Source organism: Micromesistius poutassou (assembly GCF_964030765.1).
Source record: "Micromesistius poutassou genome assembly, contig: SUPER_1_unloc_1, whole genome shotgun sequence".
In the NCBI taxonomy this organism is placed as follows: Eukaryota; Metazoa; Chordata; class Actinopteri; order Gadiformes; family Gadidae; genus Micromesistius; species Micromesistius poutassou.
Genome location: NW_028180643.1, coordinates 1,163,812 through 1,184,815, shown reverse-complemented (window position 1 = coordinate 1,184,815; position 21,004 = coordinate 1,163,812). Strand labels below are relative to the sequence as shown.

The following is a 21,004-nucleotide window of genomic DNA, read 5'->3' as shown; positions in this document are numbered from 1 at the left end:
ACATGTTTGGTTCCAGACCTACAGTTTGATAATGTCATCAATGCTGTGTATATATAGTTATATGAATGTGGCTTAAGGCCTACATTTATCGTTTAAATCTCTTGAAATGATCAAACCAATTGATTTGATGTAAGGTCTGTTTTGAAACACAGGTGAAAAGTGCACTATAGCACCGTCTGCTGGTTAGATGATGTAATTGCAATTGGCTGACCTGAAAATCATGAATCCTTCGTACACTAGTTTTAAAACACCTTGGAGGTCTTTTCATGTCACTCTCATGAAAGTGATTCTCTCAAATATAGAGTAGGCTCACACTAAATAAAAAAATACTGGGATTGGCCAGTCTTGACCGTTTGGTTCTCAACAGAACAAAGGTCATCAAAGGTCAAAAGGTGAGGGAGAGAGAGAGAGAGAGAGAGAGAGAGAGAGAGAGAGAGAGAGAGAGAGAGAGAGAGAGAGAGAGAGAGAGAGAGAGAGAGAGAGGAAGGGTTCTCATGAGACTTGAAAACCAACCTGGGGCTGTGGGAGGCGGCACACCTGTTACTCGTTGACCAATCAGTGGTCAGCAGGTTAACGGACGCTCACACTGAGCCACAATGTCGTCCAATCACAGGGAGACGGGGGGGGGGGGAGAGAGAGAGAGAGAGAGAGAGAGAGAGAGAGAGAGAGAGAGAGAGAGAGAGAGAGAGAGAGAGAGAGAGAGAGAGAGAGAGAGAGAGAGGAAGGGTTCTCATGAGACTTGAAAACCAACCTGGGGCTGTGGGAGGCGGCACACCTGTTGCTCGTTGACCAATCAGTGGTCAGCAGGTTAACGGACGCTCACACTGAGCCACAATGTCGTCCAATCACAGGGAGACGGGGGGGGGGGGGGAGAGAGAGAGAGAGAGAGAGAGAGAGAGAGAGAGAGAGAGAGAGAGAGAGAGAGAGAGAGAGAGAGAGAGAGAGAGAGAGAGAGAGAGAGAGAGAGAGAGAGAGAGAGAGAGAGTCCGGCCGTCTGTCTGTGGTTTCTTTCTACAACGGACACAGAGACACTGAGGCACCACCCCCCTCCTAACCAAAACCCAGGGAGGAGGTCCCAGAATAATATCAGAACAACATTTGTTGTTTTATTTATAATTTCTGATTAACATATTATTATTCTTAAGGCACTTATCTAAGCATTATTTACTAATAAAAGGAGAATGATGATGGGCTGAACACACGAGAACATTCAGTTGGATCCACTGAGTTGTTTATTAAAATTATGCGTCATTAACAAATGCAACAAAAAAATAATCCCTTACATGTATACAATAAACACAAGGACTGAAACAATAGAAGCTGCAGAATTTACTAATCATAAACAGGTGTGCACGTATCTTTAATAACTGAACATGTTCTGCGGCCGTTTGGTTCTCAACAGAACACCAGGAATCAATACTCAGTTTAAAGTAATATACAACACAGACCTCCTGGTTATTATGAATGAAATATAAAATCTCCTTTAAATCAGGTTCCTTTGGCACTGAGCTGCTCTATTCAAACATACACTGAAGTAATGCATACTAGCCTTTCATGGCTCACAGTAAAACAAACAATCTCTCTTAACCTCTTGTTGTTCCTAAGATCAGTCTTAAACTGCTTAAAGACCTGCCTTCTTTGCTGAAGGTCTAGTCAGTGTGTCTGACAGACACGGTCATAGCACTAGAGGAGCAAGTAAAGGACAGCTAGCTTTACCCAGACCAAGGTCTGGGTAATCTACTGAAAAATACCATCATTTACAAAACAATTTCATTATGGATTGAAATACCAAAAAAACATACGTTGTAGCAAAAATAGCAAATACAACTTTAAAAAGTCTGCAAAAAAGCATGTGGTCCATATGTAATGTACTGTATATACATTTTTAATGTTGTTATTTCTTTTTGTAGCCTTCATATCTTTTTTCAACTTTTTTATTTTTCTATTTTTATTTTTGTTTGACATAACGTCAAACAAGTGATTGTCTGTTGTCTATATTTTATGTTTCGGACCCCAGGAAGACTAGCTCTCTCTCTGGTGTGTTGCTAATGGGGATCCTAATAAATCAAATCAAATCAAAATCATCCTTGTTAGGATTATGACAAAAATGATGATCAGAGCCCTGAAGAATAAAAAATGTTAATGTATGAAAATGGACAAATATTGTAGCATAAAAAAACATGTGATTTACCATCAATAGGTATTTAATATACATTTCAAATTAAAGGTTAAATCTTAATAAAACCTGCTTCGCTAACGCTATGAAAGATCTTAAAAGTCTCTTCCTTTCATGGTTTACCATCATCAACTTTTAGGAAGCCCCATAAAAAGGAGGGGGAGAGGGAGACGGGGAGGAGGAGGGGGAGACGAGGGGGGAGGAGGGGGAGAGGGAGACGAGGCATTTCCTGTTCCACGACATTCTGTACGTCACGTTTACGGTACGGGACGAAGGGAGGGCTAATCATTTTATCTGTCTTCGATGTTGGTAAATGGTAAATGGACTGCATTCATATAGCGCATTTTTTGCGCTATATATATATACAGGCAAATATGACCTGACATTCACCCATTCATACACACATTCACACACCGACGGCGGCATCAGCCACGCAAGGCAACAGCCAGCTCGTCGGCAGCAGTTAGGGTGAGGCGCCTCGCTCAGGGACACCTCGACACTCAGCAAGGAGGAGCCGGGGATCCAACCAGCAACCTTGCGGTTACCAGCCAACCCGCTCTACCCCCTGAGCTAATGCCGCCCTGTTCATTGGCTGATCAGTTTTACCTCGACGCCACGGCAACCAGCCTGAGACGATAAACGTTACGTGGACCGCAACCCCCCCCCCCCCCCCCCCCCCCGCCAACAACTCCGCCCGCCCACATCCCAGGACGAAAACAACTTCCCGCGCCTGGTGTGTGTGTGTGTGTGTTTGTTTGTGTACATGTGTGTGTGCGCACGTTTGTGTTTGTGTACATGTGTGTGTGTGCGCACGTTTGTGTTTGTGTGTGTGTGTGTGTGTGCGTGTGTGCCCGCCCACCCTTTTTTCTTTTCTACAACCGACACAGAGACGCTGAGTCAGCAGTCTGAGCCGATAAACATTACCCACCCCCCCCCCCCCCCCCCACCAACAACTCCACACACCCCCTGTTCGTCCGCACCCCCAGACGAAAACAACTTCCCGCGCCTGGTGTGTGTGTGTGTGTCCATGTCTGTGTGTGTATATGTGTGTGTGTGTGCGCCCGCCTACCGTCCGTTTTTCTTTCTACAACCGACACAGAGACACTGATCCCCTCCATACCCCAAACCCAGGGAGGAGGTCCTCCTGGGTGAAGGTGGACCTGAAGGTGTGGATGTGTGTCAGTGTGTCTGAGGACCCTCCTACACCTGGGGACACTCTGTAGAAGGACAGAGTGCCAGCAGGCCGGTCCAGATACACTCCTACTCTGGTAGAGCCAGGGGGGGGGGAGACGTATGTCTGTCTGACTACCGTTGTACCGGGCAGAGTAACCACCATCATGACAAACAAGACTCCAGGACTTGTTGTTCCCTCCAAGCGCGCTGTCACCACCCCGTCCTCTCCTTGTGATTCCTCTGTATGTCACTCCTATCCAAACATATCCTTCCCACTCTACCTCCCAGTAACAGCGGTCAGTCAGAGCCTCTCTACACAACACCTGGAGCTGGGAGTCAAATCTCTCTGGGTGATCCAGATACGACTGGTCCTCTCTAACCATTGTCACCTTTCTGTTGTCCTCAGACAGAGAGAGTCGTCTGTAGGCTGTGTTTGGGTCCAGTGTGAGTTCACAGGCATCTGACGGGAGAACAAGACATGATATTATTCATAATTCCCGAGATATTCCAGGTTATTCGCCCCAAATTCCCCCATTTGTTTTCAATGGAAAATTCAAAAAACGCTGATTCATGCTTCATCCTCTTCAAGAACTTAAGACATCATAACTTGGTCAAAATGACCATCATTACCGTTTACCATCGTTCAAACAATTAAACAAATCTACACATTTGTATCTTCAATAATATGTAAACAGAATTTCGATATCATTTAAACTTTTTTCAGAATCACAGTTTTAGTTTCATTCCGGATTCGTTTTCAGTTGGTCTCGCTCTAGCCTTCTGACTCAGCTGTTGCTCGTTGAGCAATCAGTGGACATCACACCACTCTGGAGGAGTCTGGTTAAAGTCACGTGGTGGAGGGTAGTGTGGTCTTTGTTAAGCCGTTTCTCAATTTGCGTTCTCGTGTGTACCCGTGTACTTGCGTTCTCGTGAAACGTCATCAGTGGTAGCCCAAGTACTGTTCCAATTCCAAGTACGCGAGTACTGTCGTAAAACCCGGAAGTGTTCTCGATGAGGCCGTTCTACCAAGGATGCATCGGAGGTGACTCGTGTGGCCTTGGGACCGTTAAATATCCCAGGATGCATCATCGAGTCCGCTGCTGTTCCAATTGCAGGTGCGTACTCGCGTTCTCGGAAGTCTGTACTTGAAAGTCTGGACTTGCCAAGTACGTATTTCCAAGTCCGCGAGAACGTAGTCCGCGTACTTGGTATTGAGAAACGGCTTCACTCTCCCCCTCATGGACTACAACAATGGACTACAATAGTGGACTACAATGACGTTAGCGGTGACGTAAGCGTTAGTGGTGAAGTTAGCATTGACGTAAGCGCTAGCACTGACGTTACCGTTGAAGTTAGCGTTAGCGCTGACATTAGCGTTGACGTTAGCATTGACGGTAGCGTTAGAGCTGATGTTAGGTTTGACGTTAGCATTAGCACTGAAGTTTGCGTTGACGTTAGCGTTAGCGCATAAGTTAGCATTGACGTTAGTGTTAGCGTTGATTGCTGAAGTTAGCATTGACGTTAGCGCTGCAGTTAGCGTTGACGTTAGCATTGACATCAGCATTAGTAATGACTTTAGTGTTGAGGTTAGCATTAACGTTAGTGTTGACATTAGCTTTGACGGTAGCGTCAGCGCTGATGTTAGCGTTGCCGTTAGCGGTGAGACTCAAAACCCTTCAACTCATTCATACTTCATTCTACCTTCAAATTGTTCAGCAGATTTCCTAGATTTATTGTAATTATTCAACATTCAGCTTCAGCAGTGGAGCGGAGCATTTCAGCACCAGCATTCACACTGCAATATCTTCAGGAATTGCATTATATATATATATATATATATATATATCAACAACAATGTTATGAATACATCAACAACAAACATCTCTCCTTGGATCCAGATCTTACCAAAGACAAGCAGCTCAGCGGTGTTATTGGCCGTGCCAGCGCTGTTGCTCGCCTCCTCCTCCGTGGGCATCACTGAACCTAAAGAAACCAGGAGGAGAGGAGTGTACGTTTACAACACGTATCTAGAGATGAACCATCAGACACTCCCTTCACTCTCTCCTAATACAGGTCCACAGTTGACCACAATAGAAACCTGACTTTAGTAGCCCACAGTAGAAACATGACCTTAGTAGACCACAATAGAAACCTGACTTTAGTAGCCCACAGTAGAAACATGACCTTAGTAGACCACAATAGAAACCTGACTTTAGTAGCCCACAGTAGAAACATGACCTCAGTAGAGCACAATAGAGACATGGTCTTAGTAGACCACAATAGAGACATGACCTTAGTAGACCACAATAGAGACATGACCTTAGTAGACCACAATCGAGACATGACCATGGTAGACCACAATAGAAACATAGCATTAGTAGATCACAATAGAAACATGGCCTTAGTAGACCACAATAGAAACATGGCATTAGTAGACCACACTATAAACCTGACCTTAGTAGACCTAAACACACCCAACCACCTTTCCACTCATAAAGAGTATATTTACTGTGTCTACGGCACAGAGAACAGAAAGGAGGAACCGTTCTCCACTCATGAACACAAACAACACAAACAAAGTCTACGGACCCTCTTTGTCCAGCTCAGCCTCCAGATGATCCAGGTCCACGGCCTTCTCACAGATCCAGTGGTGCAGTCTGTCACACGGTTGTTTGGACCAGCCGCCCTCCCCTGCTACGACACAGACTTCTGCTCCACCGTCATCGCCTGGTTTACCGCGTCTCCAACTGAGAATAACAAGGAGGAGACAGTGGAGCCCAGTGTTGAGGTGAGGTCACTCTGTCACTCTCAGAGAAGAGATGCTGCTGAACAGAGTCATCAGCCTTACCTTGAGGTCATGGGGGTACCATCCACCCACTTGAAGGTCCCCTCTGTGTCTCTATTGCTCAGTCCAATCCAGGAAGGATCGAACATTCTGCTGAGAAACCTCTGTTTCCAAAAATGTTATAGCATCTTTTGTCATGACAACACAGCTGACTGAAAAATGGACCAAACACACACACACACACACACACACACACACACACACACACACACACACACACCTGTTCTTCTCTGCTGTTGATAACCACCAGGTCTGCGTTTCTCTGCAGACAGTCTTCTCTACTGGCCTTCCAGCTCTTCTCAGTAGTAGAAATAAGGTAGAAACTCTTGTCGTAAAACATCCAGCCCTGAAGTGTCAATTCATCTGTTCAATGTAAAGGAAAATCATTAACAAACACAAAAATGCTAATCACACAGTACGTTTACATGCACAGCTTAATTCGATTAAAGCCATAGTTCGACTATGCTCCTCAATTGGACAACTGCAATTGTCCTCGTATACATGGCGGTGAGTAAATCGATTCATTGGAGCATGTCATACCCCGGTACGTTAGGTGGCGCTGTACCCATTTCAACTAGTGGTAATAGAGCCAGCGGTTGACCTCTTTACGTCACCAGCAACAACAAACTCAGGCGGCATTCGAGATTTTTTTTTTTCAGTAGACAGCTGTCAGTCCACTTCGGGTCCATATCATTTCGTCTCCGTAGTATGCGGACTCCTCCGGCTGCTCTGCCGGTGGAGGAGTCTGCATACGACCGAGAGGTTGAAACAATGGAGCGTCGGAGAAGTGATATGGACCCGAAGTGAACTGACAGCTGTCTGCTGAAACATCGCTTTCTCCTCCATGTTCGTTTCAATCTGGACTTCAGAGAGTCAAAGCCAAAGTTAGTTTACCCCAATTCCTTTCCCCCATGGTCGAGATAAACCCCATTATACGAGAAGTACCAGAGAGTCTGAGAACCCGACGCAGTCTGTAAGATTCATAATTCATAACAGAGAATACCCCCATTAGTTCGGCCGCGGCACAATGAATGAATAAAGATCGTAGTTATTTTACAACCTCGTCTAAACATTTAGAAAAACATGTACTTTTAATTCAGCCTTGGGTGAAATCGAAGCGTAGTGTGTACTGAATGCATGTTGATGATGATACACTCCTACCCTCCATCTTCTGTGCCAGCTTTTTAAATAAATCGCCTATTGGAAGTGAGTTGACAGCTGTCTACTGAAAACATCTTTCTCCCACCGGAGCACCCCCTCCGCCACCCGTCCGTATACGGCATTCCCCGCCGCAGCGCAATGAATGAATAAAGATCGAAATCGAAGCGTAGTGTCTGTGTGCGTCCACCTTTAATGAATGCATGCCATAAGCGCTCCCGCGGCCGGGACACAATTCTGGGGGTAACTACATTCACCGGCTTCCTCCATCTTCTGCGCCACCTTTTTAAATAAATCGCAGTTTCTCGTTTTCCGACGGCGACAACAACAACACGACTATCATCTCCTTCTACTTCCGGCTCACAGCCCCGGGAAAAGATCTCGAGCATGCGCAGAACGCAATTCAACGCATAATCCAATTCGACTCCGTACATGCACGCTTAACTCGACTATGAATCGCATTATCTAGGGGTCTTAATTAGACTATGAGTAACCCAATTCGATTCGAGTATAGCTCGACTAAGGTGTGTACATGCATCTTAGTAATCCAATCATAGTTGGACTAAGCCAATAAGTCGACTTTCTTGAGTGTCATGTAAATGCACTGACTCTTTGTTACTGACACACAACCCTGCGACTTGACTTTATTAGACCACAATAGAAACATGACCTTGGTAGACCACACTAGAACCCTGACCTTAGTAGACCACATTATGAATCGGAACTAGTGTGTAGACCACAATAGAAACCAGTCTATCTTTGTGGCAGTGCCTTAAGTAGAACTGCAAGCCCGGCTCAATGGAGTGCATAACAAAGCAAGCTCCTCTGTACTCTACTGCTCTTTTGAAAGAAAGTTTAATAACGCGATCGATTTAATAACTTCTATAAAACCTTCACCGAGTTCATCCAGTAAGTGCTCTCTCCCCTCCTTCCAAGGTGACGGTGTGTCTAGGACAGGACAGAGGAGTACAGAAGGAATGAGCTCTAAAACAGAACATCGTATCTTAACATCACAGGACCCACAGCCATCCAAACACAAAGTCCATCCCCCCTGAAAGAGGACATGATATTATTATTATTATTATTATTATTAATACTAATTCTAATAACAATAACTATAATAATCATTGCTATTATTACAATCTTTAATTTAATTTACACTCATTCTAACAAAAACAATAATGATCATTATCATTGCTATAGTTACAATCATTAATATGATTATAACTGTATTGTAATTCTACTCAGGATGATATGATTCAGACTCACTGAAGTGGAGGGAGATGAGGAGAATACTCAGCAGTCCGATGCTCACAGTGACAATGGTTTGCAACAGGAGCAGGACACACACACACACACACACACACACACACACACACACACACACACACACACACATGCAACCCCCCCAACCCCAGACACACACACGCACCCACACAACCCCAGACACACACACGCACCCACACACACACATGCAACCATACACTCACACACGTGCGCACACACACACAACCACAACCACACACAAACACACACGCACTCAGTAATGTACACACAGATATATTCATACTGCATGGCTATCGTTCACAGTCCAGACAGTCTATGGGCTGCCCCATATTTTCTTTTCTTCAAGAATGTATATTTTTAAAATTTCATATAAAGATAGAACATACAGAGGTATAATATAACAGATTGCTCAGTGAACATGTCTAGGAGTCTCCTACAGGTTTATATTCATATTTATACAACTTAAATCAGCCAACTATGGGAACGGCAGAATTTGTGTGTTCTGACGTTGTGCATGTCTGAGTGCATGTCTGAGTGCATGCGTGTGTGTGTGTGTGTGTGTGGTCTAAAAGCAGCATGGGTAGCAGTAGTAGTTGATATAAACTCTGATGCATATCATTTCTGTGAAGAGTCTAAATCTCGAAATCTGTTCTGCTAACGTCCTCCTAGACAGCTGCTCAGGGTTACATATATAAAGACTACATAGACTACATGTCATGTTCTCGGCGCAAAGAAGTTGTTTCACACACTTATTGAGGGGCTGTCTCAGTGGGCGGAATACTCCCCCTGGCTTTGTGGTGGATAAACTTCATTAACATTTTAACAAAATGCACGTACGCCATCCATATGTCATCACCTCATCCAATGTACTATTCCCTTAAGTGGAGATGTACTGTATCTCTGGGCCCGCAACCGGGGCCTCCACCATATTTACGCTAGCTACACACTGTATATTAAACATGTCAAGCTTGGGGTTGCTCCATAGGCCACTGTACTCGTTCACCTCGACAGCCATAATGGTAGCATCCTGCAGCTGTGCTTGGGGGAGAGTGGTACTGTTTACTCAATTTCTCCACACTTATTCGATTCATGTAACATATAGGCATGATAATAATTTCATATTGTCGTTGAATATAAGACTTAATTTCTCCCATAGCTTGGACTAAGATTTTTCTCGCTAAGCAGAAGACGTAAAACATGTATACATACTGTGGCAACCCGGCTCCGGCACAGCGCCCTGGAGGCCCAGGGGGAAGGTGCTAGAGGCGATCTACAACCCATTTCAAACAGATGGCTCCAGAGAGTGCTTTGGTGCAATCAACCAGATGCAGAGCACCAAAAGAGCAGGTGGAGAGCATGGCTTAAATAGCATACTTGAAGCCTCTCTCAGGGCTCTCCCGGTTCGTGTGGGCGGAGAGATCAGTCGTCAGAGGTGAGGTGTTTCCACCCTGAAGAACAAGACTTTGGATTCCTCCAAAGCTGTTTTTTTGTTCTGTTTAGTAATAAGATACTTTGTTTGATTAAAAGTGCCTTGTTGGCTTTAAGTTAGCTCCGGTTCGTGTGCTGATTGGAAGAAGGCAGTTCACTCTCCAAGCTGGGTTGCCACAATATAACAGTCCAAAGCAAAGGGAAAGTTGAAAAAGCATAATAACACCCCTTTTAAGTTAGCTATTTAACTTTTCAATATTTATTAAACTATGAAGCTTCATTGAACATGTTTTCAATCTCACGTTACACTGGAGCACTCACCACATTTTTGGAAAATAAATCTTTATATTTTAACAATATTGGAATACTGGATGTACATTTGACAGCCCTAAATTAAACTAATCAGATACTTACACTTGTTTAGAGATGATCTCAGGTCAGGCACCTTCTTCATCTCCATGTTCAGTGTCTCCTCCAGCTGATCCAGGGCTCTCCTCAAGGTTCCTACGTATGACGGAGGACGGACCTCCACCGTCGTCCAGTCCCTGGTGGGTGGAGGATCTTTCAGGGATCTGAAGGTCTGGAGGAGGTGGAGGTGGTCTACCGTGTGTGAGAGCTGCTTCACCTCTGATCTTCTATTGGTCAGATCTTCTATTTCCTGCTCCAGCTCTTTGATGAGGCCTTCAGCTTCTTTCTCTGTGGATTTCAGTTTCTCTTTAACCGTTTGGTTGTGATCATCCTGGCACTTTTCAACAGAGCGCTTCAGAGCAGTGAAGACTTGCACAGCATCGTCTATCTCTTTGTCTGCGTCTGCTTTGCTGCGATCCACTGTGTCTTTGATGTCCTTAATCTTTTTTTGTCTCGCCTGGATCATCTGCTGAACTTCATACTCTATCTTCCCCAGCTGGGCCATCTTAGCTTCATATTCCTCCTTTAGAGGTACAACAGGATGGGACTTGTGGTCTGTCTCTGTGCATAACTGACACACAAACACCTGTTCAGTCTGACAGAAGAGCTCCAGGAGTCGGTCGTGTTTCTGACACACCCTGTCCTCTAGACGGTCCATAGGCTCGACCAGCCGATGTTTCTTCAGGCCTGCGACTCTCTGATGAGGCTCCAGGTGGGTGTGGCAGTAAGAGGTAAAACACATTAGGCAGGACTTCACGGCCTTCAGCTTGGGGCCAGCACAGACGTCACAAGGAACTTCTCCTGGTTCAACACAAGGCTGCTCTTTGCCTCGTACAGAACTTCTAAACCGATCAACCATCCCTGATAAGAGGGTATTAACCCGTAAACCAGGTCTTGTGTTGAACAGCTCGTTGCAAACAGGACATTTGTATTGGACTTGGTCATCCCAGAACGTTGTTATACAGGTTCTACAGAAGTTGTGTCCACATGGTGTGAAAACTGGGCTGTTGAACACATCCAGACAGATGGAACATGAAAAGTCCTCCCGAGACGAGGAAGTAGCAGAGGCCATTCCTACAAGACATGGATAACAATAGTAAAATAACAGTTTGAACTTGTTCAAATGCAACAGTTTTATATGTTATATATTTTCTAACAGGAGGTTGGATTTAGGACAAATCCTAAAACAGAAGAATGAGAAAAACTATTATTTAACGTTAACAGGGTGCTTGATACCAAGCTGAAAGGTTCTGTGTTCGATCCCCAATGACTGCAGTTCAACCTACCTGCTCCTTAATGACCAGTCTCTGTACTGTCTAACCCCTACCTGCTCCTTAATGACCTGTCTCTGTACCGTCTAACCCCTACCTGCTCCTTAATGACCTGTCTCTGTACTGTCTAACCCCTACCTGCTCCTTAATGACCAGTCTCTGTACTGTCTAACCCCTACCTGCTCCTTAATGACCTGTCTCTGTACTGTCTAACCCCTACCTGCTCCTTAATGACCACTCTCTGTACTGTCTAACCCCTACCTGCTCCTTAATGACCTGTCTCTATACTGTCTAACTCCTACCTGCTCCTTAAAGGGCCAGTTCAGCGGTTGAAACATGAATATGTATTGAAATTGGGTCATATATTTAGTCGAATAGTAGCATTTATTTCCAATTTGGTGACTTCTTGGCCGAGAAAAGGCAGAAATTGACTTTTTAGGGCGTGGGGATTGCAGACAACAACTCCCATCATGCACCGCAATGATTCAGCTCCGCAGGCCACTCCCACTGATGTTGAACGCCAATAAGATACACCGCTCATCAATCTACCTACCACGAGACAGCTTGAAATCATTTCACACAGAAAGTTCTAGTGAAGAGTTAGTTCGCAAACTTATTACTGAATTACTCCTCATTTGTATTTCTTTCAAAATGGTGTATCATTGCATGATACCGGGATGTTCGAGCAGGACAAGGAAAATACACGCAGTGTATCATAGGCTACCTAGAGATGTGGAGTGTTGCAAACAGTGGCTACGGGCGATCAATAACCCGAAGTATGGAGAAGACACAGACATGGAAGCACTAAAAAATCTGAGGGTTTGCAGTCTCCATTTCAAGCCGGAAGACTTCGAACGAAATGTCCTTGGAATGAAGAGACGCTCTTTTGAAAACTGCTATTCCGTCGATGTTTACCATTCCGGACGACGACGAACAACCAGGGACATCTGGAACTAGCGGCGCTAAATGCATTTTCCTGGAGGTAAGACCCACTCGAGTCTCATCTCATCTAATTTCTCGCATGTTGTTCTAATGTGACGGCGTCGCTAGCCTGTTTCACGTGTTGTAGTGTGATGTTATTCAAATGTTTTTAACGCTTTTGAACATATATGATTTTTTCAGACTACAACAAAGGCTGCTGCAGCATTGTTGCCGTCATCGGAAGATGACGAGGAGCAGCCAGCACCAATGTTTTCAACACCAGTAAAGCCCCCCCCACCCCCCGTCCAAGCACAGCTGGTAAGTTTTTACAGCATATTGTCTCTAATGGAATTCTAAAACTACTGTATGATTTAAAAGTATTGGAATTTAACATTGAAAAGAAGATGGGGGCACTTGCCATGTATCAATAGTATAAATACTAGTATAATATAATCTCCTGCGAATTTAGCATCAGAAAGAGAATGAAAACATACATCTGCAGTATATTCACTAACATGCTGTCCCAGCAGCTTTCATTATCTTCATAATAGAGTTACCCAATAAAACAAACACACATTCTAGTCCACACCACAGTGCCTGTAATCTGCCTGGCTGTAGCATGAGGCACAATTGATTTGAGGCCTAATCCTGGAGGCTCTCAAATGATTTGTGAATTCAGTGATCTGTACTGGAGAAATCAACAAGTGTGCCAGTCATGAGTCAATGACTGAAAAGCTAAAACAATGAACATCTTGTTTGTTTTATAGTCACCATGCCCAAGTACACCTGGCCTCAGTGACGGCACCCTTGAAGTTGGTGATACCGACGAAAGCTATCGGCTTGAGTCAACCCTAACCCAAACATCTTCGTCATCGTCATCAGAAGATGAAGGTCTAAAGGAGAATGACAAGAAGATCATTTTAAATTAATCCAGCCTCATGTCCCTATTCAAATTTTGCCAGATGTGCAGGCAACAAATTTCTTCCAAGACCATCTTTGATACTGGTGCACAGAGGACGGTGAAATGGATGTGTCTGGGGGGCCATTCTGGGACGTGGAAGTCTTCACCTGACGTAAGAGGAATGGCAGAGGTGAATCTCCTTTCAGCTGCAGCTGTTTTGTTCAGGAGAGGTACATACACCGAGCTCTCAGACTGGTGCCAAACCATGGGTGTCCAAATGATTGGAAAAAACACGTTTTACAACATCCAGAATACCTACTTACAACCTGCTATTGAGCATGTTTATATGGAGCAAAGAAAAGTCCTCTTGGCAGAAGTTTATTTGAAACAGGAGGATGGGAAGAAGCCACACTTGGCAGGAGATGGCAGATGTGACTCGCCAGGTTTCAATGCAAAATACTGCCACTACACCTTCATGTTAGATGAAACAAAGGAGATACTCCATACAGAATTCAGGTAAGACACATATGAATGTATGCAGAATAACAACAATGAAAAATTACTCTTGCTATGTTGAACATTTTGATAACATCCAACTAATCAAACTTGAATCTTTAGTGTACAGAGGCAACCAGCTCTGGAGCCATGGAGCCACTTGGGTTTAGAAGGGGACTGACTGAACTCTTGGACATGGGCCTTGACGTGGAGGTGATGGCAACTGACCGCTCTACATCTATACAGAAAATAATGAGGGAAGATTATCCTGAAGTCAAGCATGAATTTGACATCTGGCATACAGCCAAAGGTATGTTTTTTTTGCCCAATTGTCCCATTGACAAGCCACACCCTATGCCAATAGTCCACCATGTGGCTAAAATAAGTGATAGCTAAATAAACCTAAACTAAAAGGTGTATATAAATGGCTCAGACAGGATGAATGGGGACAATACAGAAATAAATGGAAGTTCACAGGTTTCCAGAAGAAGTTGCTGAAAAAGGGGAAAAAAAGGGGCAATGAAATACTACTTTCATGGAACAGGTCAGTGTTAGTTAGTAATCTTCCAGAAGTTCCCATTGGTTTGCAAGGTGGAAAATTACAAATTTTAATATCTATCACAGGTCTGTCGTAAACCATATGTGGTATTCCTGTGCCACAAGTGTGGGGGACAATGATGACCTGTCTCTGTTCTGTCTAACACCTACCTGCTCCTTAATGACCTGTCTCTGTACTGTCTAACCCCTACCTGCTCCTTAATGACCTGTCTCTGTACTGTCTAACCCCTACCTGCTCCTTAATGACCTGTCTCTGTACTGTCTAACCCCTACCAGCTCATTAATGACCTGTCTCTGTTCCTCTCAGACTAGCCTCCTATTGGCTGCTGTTGACATGACATTACTGTACAGGTGTCAGGTGTCCTGCTCCATGTGGGACTGGACAGCATTTCTAACCCTTGTCCCGCCTTCAACATGTTGAGAGGATGGCTGCGCTCCGCCCAACACAGAACATCCAGTCACCACAAAGTCTCACGTTATGCAGATTCAGGAGGAATATGTTGGAAACTACCACAAAGAAAATGAAATGCACTCACAACAAAGACTGTAAAACACCTTAGAACTGGGTAAAGCCGGTGCAAGGCGGTTCTCAGAGAGTTACTTGATTTCCACGTCCCACGCTTTATACAATGTGAAGCGACATGTGAGAATGTCTATTTCTTATGTTAGAAATACACGTTTGTAGACTACCTCTCCGCATTGGTCCCGTCAGAGACGGGGAGAGAGAGAGAGAGAGAGACGGGGAGAGAGAGAGGGAGACGGGGAGAGAGAGACGGGGGGAGATCGCACCACACTGTCACTGTCCTCCACAGAGACCACAAGGCGCATGCGTTGAGCCGTTCCATTATCTTTGTAATCACACCACGGGGAGAGAGGCGCTGAGGTTGTGTTGTTTTACTCACCTTGTTGCGGTTGCTGTCGGTCAGACTGTGTGTGTCCCAAAACGTGTTGTGTTGTTCTCCTGAGGGAGAGAACTGCTTCCTCCTCGTCGGGTTTCTGTGATCCTTAAGTTTCGTCTCCTGAACAACACGTCCTCTCCGCCCCTAACTTCTGGCTCCAAGCCCACGGACACGTGTGTGTGTGTGTGTGTGTGTGTGTGTGTGTGTGTGTGTGTGTGTGTGTGTTTTAACAATTTTTTTTTAACAAGTTTTTACTGTGTAACATAAAACACATCTTATAGGCTACACCTCAAAATATTAAATTCAAGGCTATATAAGTGCATATGGAAGTCTTTTAAACAAATGCTACGTACCATTACCCCAGGTGATGCATAACAGAGCATACATGCTCGGGTTTTAAACATAAAACACCACAAATGCTGCAAATAACTTCACCACTCTCAGAGGGAATATTGCATTGGGAATCAAACCCAGAACCTCTGAGACACAAGAGAGAGAGAGAGAGAGACTAACCCCACTGTGGATCAGAGTGAGCGTCCGTTAACCTGCTGACCTCTGATTGGTCAATGAGCAACAGGTGTGCCGCCTCCCCCAGCCCCAGCGTCCAATCAGACTCAGACCAGGTGAGGCTACTGAGACCACACCCAGTTTGGTTTTCAATTGTCCTTTGATAGTCTCATGAGAACCCTCCCTCTCTCTCTCACTCCCTTTCTCTCTCTACCCCACCCTCCCTCACTCACTCCCGCCCTCTCTCTCTCCCTCGCCCACCCTCCCCCCTAACTCCTCTCTCCCTCCCTCTCTCCCCCGCCCTCTCCCTCCCCCTATCCCTCTCTCCCCCGCCCTCTCCCTCCCCCTCTCTCTCTCTGAACAGAAGCACACTCAGAGTCAGGGCAGGCATGTCTGTACTGTTGTGTGATTCTATAATAGCAGGGTTGTTTTCATCCTTCTCTGCAATGAGACACACACACACACACACACACAGACACACACACACACACACACGCACTCACTCACTCACGCATAGAGAGAGAGGGGGAGAGAGGGAGACTCTCTCTCTCTCTCTCTCTCTCTCTCTCTCTCTCTCTCTCTCTCTCTCTCTCTCTCTCTCTCTCTCTCTCTCTCTCTCTCTCTCCTAGTGTCTCAGAGGTTCTGGGTTCGATTCCCAATGCAATATTCCCTCTGTGAGCCCAACCCTCTCCCTGTGATTGGACGACACTGTGGATCAGAGTGAGCGTCCGTTAACCTGCTGACCACTGATTGGTCAACGAGCAACAGGTGTGCCGCCTCCCCCAGCCCCAGCGTCCAATCAGACTCAGACCAGGTGTGCAGCCTCAGCCAGTCACTCAGTCGTCCTTTGGTTGAGTCTCATGAGAACCGTGAGACTCAATCGAAGGACTGAACTCTAAACCCAGTGGTGTGATCCACGACCCCCAAACAGACCCCACACACACTACTACTAAAACACATTATTTAAATACACATTTCTGTCCTTTGCACAACATTGCGCTACAATCAACCGTGGCTGGTACCTCTACCACTTCCGCTACTTATATTTGACTTATTTTGACTTTTACTTCTCTTTATTGACTTTATCTTATATCTTGTGTTGTTGCTGCTATGTGGCTGTTGAGGGACCAGGCCTAATATTGTACTCATGTGTACTATCAGTGCTGGACTATAGGGATGTAGTTTATAAGCATGCGTCTGCTTCTACCCTAAAACCTTTGGATCAGTCCGTCATTCAGCTCTCAGATTCATTGCAGGCGACTGCTTTCCAACCCATCACTGCACCTCATGTGAAAAGGTCGGTTGGCCTTCTCTTTGAACGGACACTCACTCTGATCCACAGTGTCGTCCGATCACAGCCAGAGGGTTGGGCTCACAGAAGGAACATTGTGTTGGGAATCGAACCCAGAACCCAGAGGGAGAGAGGGAGGGAGAGAGGGAGGGAGAGAGAGAGAGAGAGAGAGAGAGAGAGAGACAAGAGGAGAGAGAGACAAGAGGAGAGAGAGCGAGGGAAGGAGCGAGAGAGAGACAAGAGGAGAGAGAGAGAGGGAGAGAGTCAGTACAATGTATTACAAGATCGATCAATGGGATCGTCCACACTTATTCACACTTACTCACATTTATGATGGAAAGATCAGCTATCAACCAGTTGGAGAGAGAGAGAGAGAGAGAGAGAGAGAGAGGTACAAGAGGGATGAATAGAGAGAGAGAGAGAGAGGTACAAGAGGGATGAATAGAGAGAGACAGAGAGACATAGACAGACAGAGACAGAGATCAAACCAGTCGCTCCACACCGTGATCTCAACCGCCAGCCTCAGCCCTCCCTCCATCACGGCGGCTCTTCCGACGCCTGGCGAGGAGATCCGGCCGTCCCCTTCCCCTCTCCGTGTCTCTGCCCGACCCCCGGCGACCACGCCCTCTCTCCCGCTGAGCTCCAGGACGGCCAGGGGCCACCGCTCCCCGTCTCCCCAGGGACGGGCCACCGTGGCTGGGCCGCGGAGGGCAGGCGGCCGCCCCGGGCCCGCCTGGTCCTCAGACGCACGCCTGGAGAGAGAAGAGGAGGTGGCTCTTTGTCTCTGTCTAGAGGGGTCCTCCCTTTCTCTCTCCCCCTTTCTCTCTGTTGACGTTGTGGGTCTCTTTCTCTCTCCCCCTTTCTCTCTGGTGACATTGTGTGTCTCTTTCTCTCTCCCCCTTTCTCTCTGTTGACATTGTGTGTCTCTTTCTATCTCCCTCTTTCTCTCCGTTTTATTTTTCTCTCCCTTTCCATCGCCCCCTTTATCTCCCCCTTTCTCACCCCCCAACTCACCCTTCTCCTGGTGCAGCCTCTCCCTGATGACCTCCCTCACTCCAGGCCCCTCCCTCCCGCCAGGCCCCTCCCTCCCTCCAGGCTCCTCCCTCCCTCCAGGCTAGCGACCGCCCCAGGTGTTGAAGCTACTTTAACGGTTACACTTCAAGGTGAAGTCCACTCACTGTTCTGGAAGCTTCCGGTGGCCAGCCCCATGGGAGCACAGACCTCCAGAGCGGCGATGGAGGACAGGGTCTGCATGAGAGTGCCCCCTCTGGCTGGGAGGGAGAGGTACAACACACAATGTGTAAGGCTTTATGACTGAAGTACTTTTACTGTGAAGGAGTAAATCGACTTGGGAGTGGAGCAGGATGTGTTCTGAGAGCATTGCATTCTTTAAAGTTCAGAGAGGAGACGGGGGTGTGTGTGTGTGTGTGTGGTGTGTGTGTGTGTGTGTGTGTGTGTGTGTGTGAGAGAGAAAGTTTGAGTGAGCGTGTGAGTGAGTGAGTGAGAGGAAAAATAGAAAGGAAGAGAGTTTGTGTGTGTGTGTGCGTGTCAACAGACCAGAGGCAGCGAGGGGTGAAGAGATGTCCACCCCTCCTCCTTGGTCACTTGGTACGACCCGGCCACACACTTTCTCCCAGAAGTCCCTGGGGTCGGGGACCAGCACACTGCGCTCTGATAGGCTGACACCTACAAGGTCAAAGGTCAAAAGGTGAAGGGGGAGAGGGGGAGAAAGGGAGGGAGAGGGGGAGGGGGGAGGGAGGGAGAGAAAGAGAGAGAGAGAGAGAGAGAGAGAGAGTTAGAGCGAGAGTGAGAGCGCATGAGTGAGCGAGGAAGTGAGTGAGTGAGTGAGTTAGTGAGTAAGAGAGAGAGAGCGAGAAGGCAAGAGAAAGCGAGAGAGAGGGTGAGTGAATGACTGAATGACTGAGTGAGAGAGAGTATGTGAGTGTGTGTGCACACACACTCTCAGCGGGAGTGTGTGATCTCGCGCGCGTCCAGGCAGCCGAGGGCGGCCGAGGCCAGGAAGGTGTGTGTGGTACGGTGGGTGAGAGAGAAGGGGGCGTGGCCTACGCTCCTCTTTGTCAGGACAAGGGCGTCGGTGAAGAGGAAGAGGCCGAGGTCACACACACACACACACACACACACACGCACACACACACACACACACACACACACACACACACACACACACAAAAACACACATTCAACATGTGGACATATACAGCACAAACAAACAACACAGAAACAACAACACATACAGACCAACACATGAACTTCAACGGAAAACATGACAATTTAAATGTAATCTGTGTGTGTGTGTGTACCTCAACATGTGCGTCGCTATCGTTCTGTCGGCCCTCTTCAGGAACGCCCGGGAGGCCGGGAACTTCTCCCTGCACTGTCTCAAACAGACACACACACACACACACGCACGCACGCACGCATGCACACGCACATGCACGCACGCACGCACGCACGCACACACACTTAGACAATCAAACATTACGCAGTGTGTGCAAATTCATTCACATTGAATGTTTGAATTTGTGCATCAGTGAATGTGTTCAAGTGAAAAGCTTCATTATTGAATGAGTGGATGAGTGAAAGAGTGAATGGATTCCTTTGTGAACAGTGAATGAGTGGATGTGAAAATAAGGGCATGCCTTCACTAGTGCTCAAGTGAATAAGTGAACAGGTTTATAATTGAATGAGTGAATGGAATAATTTATTATTGTGTGGATGGGTTAAAGCGTGAATGAGTGAACAGGTGAATAAGTGAATGCCTGCACAAGTGTTCAAGTGAACAACCAATTTGTTATTGAATGAGGGGATGATTAAAAAAGTTACTAATAATTTGTGATTGTGTGGATGAGTGAATAAATGAAAGAGTGATTTGGTGAATGAGTGATAGATAGATAGATACTTTATTTATCCCCGGGGGGAAATTAAAGTATCTATCTATCTCATTCAGAGTGATAAATAGATTGTGAATGTGTGAATAAGTGAATGCCTGCAAAAAAGTGCAAGGGATCAAGTGAACAGATTTATTGTTGAATGGGTTGATGATTAAATTAGTTAATGTAATCATTTGTCATTGTGTGGATGAAAGTGTGAATGAGTAAAAGAGTGAATGAGTGAATGCCTGAAAAACTGATTCATTATTAAATGAGTGAATAACATCCTTTGTGATTGTGTAGACGACTGAAAGAGTGACAGGTTGAGGGGGCGTGCCCACGGTCCTCAGGGCGACGGGGTACTGGTGGAGGTAGTTGAGGTAGAGGCGGAGCTTAGAACAGAGCTGGAGGACGACGGCCCCCACACACTGACGGGGGCCCCAGAGGGCCAGATGGGGGCCCCAGAGGGCCAGACACACACACACACACACACACACACACAGTCAGACACACTGTTGAGAGCCACTGCGCGACTCGGACGTCGAACCTTGTCTCAGTTGTGAGATTGCGCTTTACCTCGAGGAAGTTGAGCCCTAAGTGGGCCGAAGGCGCCCCCCCCCCCCACCATCGCGGATGCTCGCGCACACCCTGCCCACTTCCCCCTAGGCTGCGGGACCAAGACGCGCCTGCCTACCACATGTCGGATGCCCTCGGTCTAGCTCGTGTCGAGACTCCTGTTACAGGCGCGCCCCTCTCAGTCGGTCCCTCACAAGGATGTATCTAACTTTACGCTGG

The 21,004-nt window shown here is 46.4% G+C and overlaps 3 protein-coding genes across 3 annotated transcripts; all 3 read right to left on the bottom strand.

Annotated features, from left to right (window-relative positions):
* Positions 1-5,930: 5,930 nt before the first annotated feature.
* On the bottom strand, positions 5,931-8,680 carry LOC311338060 (CD209 antigen-like protein D; the record flags this gene model as incomplete). Its single annotated transcript, XM_084488974.1, has 5 exons — positions 8,622-8,680; positions 8,250-8,300; positions 6,415-6,557; positions 6,198-6,298; positions 5,931-6,096 (listed from the first exon to the last, which is right to left on the bottom strand). The coding sequence occupies exons 3-5, from the start codon at positions 6,532-6,534 to the stop codon at positions 5,931-5,933; spliced, it is 387 nt and encodes a 128-aa protein (XP_084345100.1). The 5' UTR covers positions 6,535-6,557; positions 8,250-8,300; positions 8,622-8,680.
* Positions 8,681-10,428: 1,748 nt separating this feature from the next.
* LOC311338054 (E3 ubiquitin/ISG15 ligase TRIM25-like) lies at positions 10,429-11,709 on the bottom strand. The gene has a single exon (XM_084488968.1). The coding sequence runs from the start codon at positions 11,545-11,547 to the stop codon at positions 10,456-10,458; it is 1,092 nt and encodes a 363-aa protein (XP_084345094.1). The 5' UTR covers positions 11,548-11,709; the 3' UTR covers positions 10,429-10,455.
* A 5,850-nt stretch (positions 11,710-17,559) lies between these two features.
* On the bottom strand, positions 17,560-20,837 carry LOC311338049 (uncharacterized protein; the record flags this gene model as incomplete). Its single annotated transcript, XM_084488964.1, has 4 exons — positions 17,560-18,070; positions 18,497-18,589; positions 18,876-19,004; positions 20,786-20,837. 4 exons carry the CDS (start codon positions 20,835-20,837, stop codon positions 17,856-17,858), a joined length of 489 nt encoding a protein of 162 aa, XP_084345090.1. The 3' UTR covers positions 17,560-17,855.
* Between the last annotated feature and the right edge of the window lie 167 nt (positions 20,838-21,004).

What these genes read in the sequence shown, in the direction of transcription:
- LOC311338054 (XM_084488968.1), bottom strand. Translation starts at nt 11,547, where the DNA reads ATGGCCTCTGCTACTTCCTCGTCTCGGGAGGACTTTTCATGTTCCATC.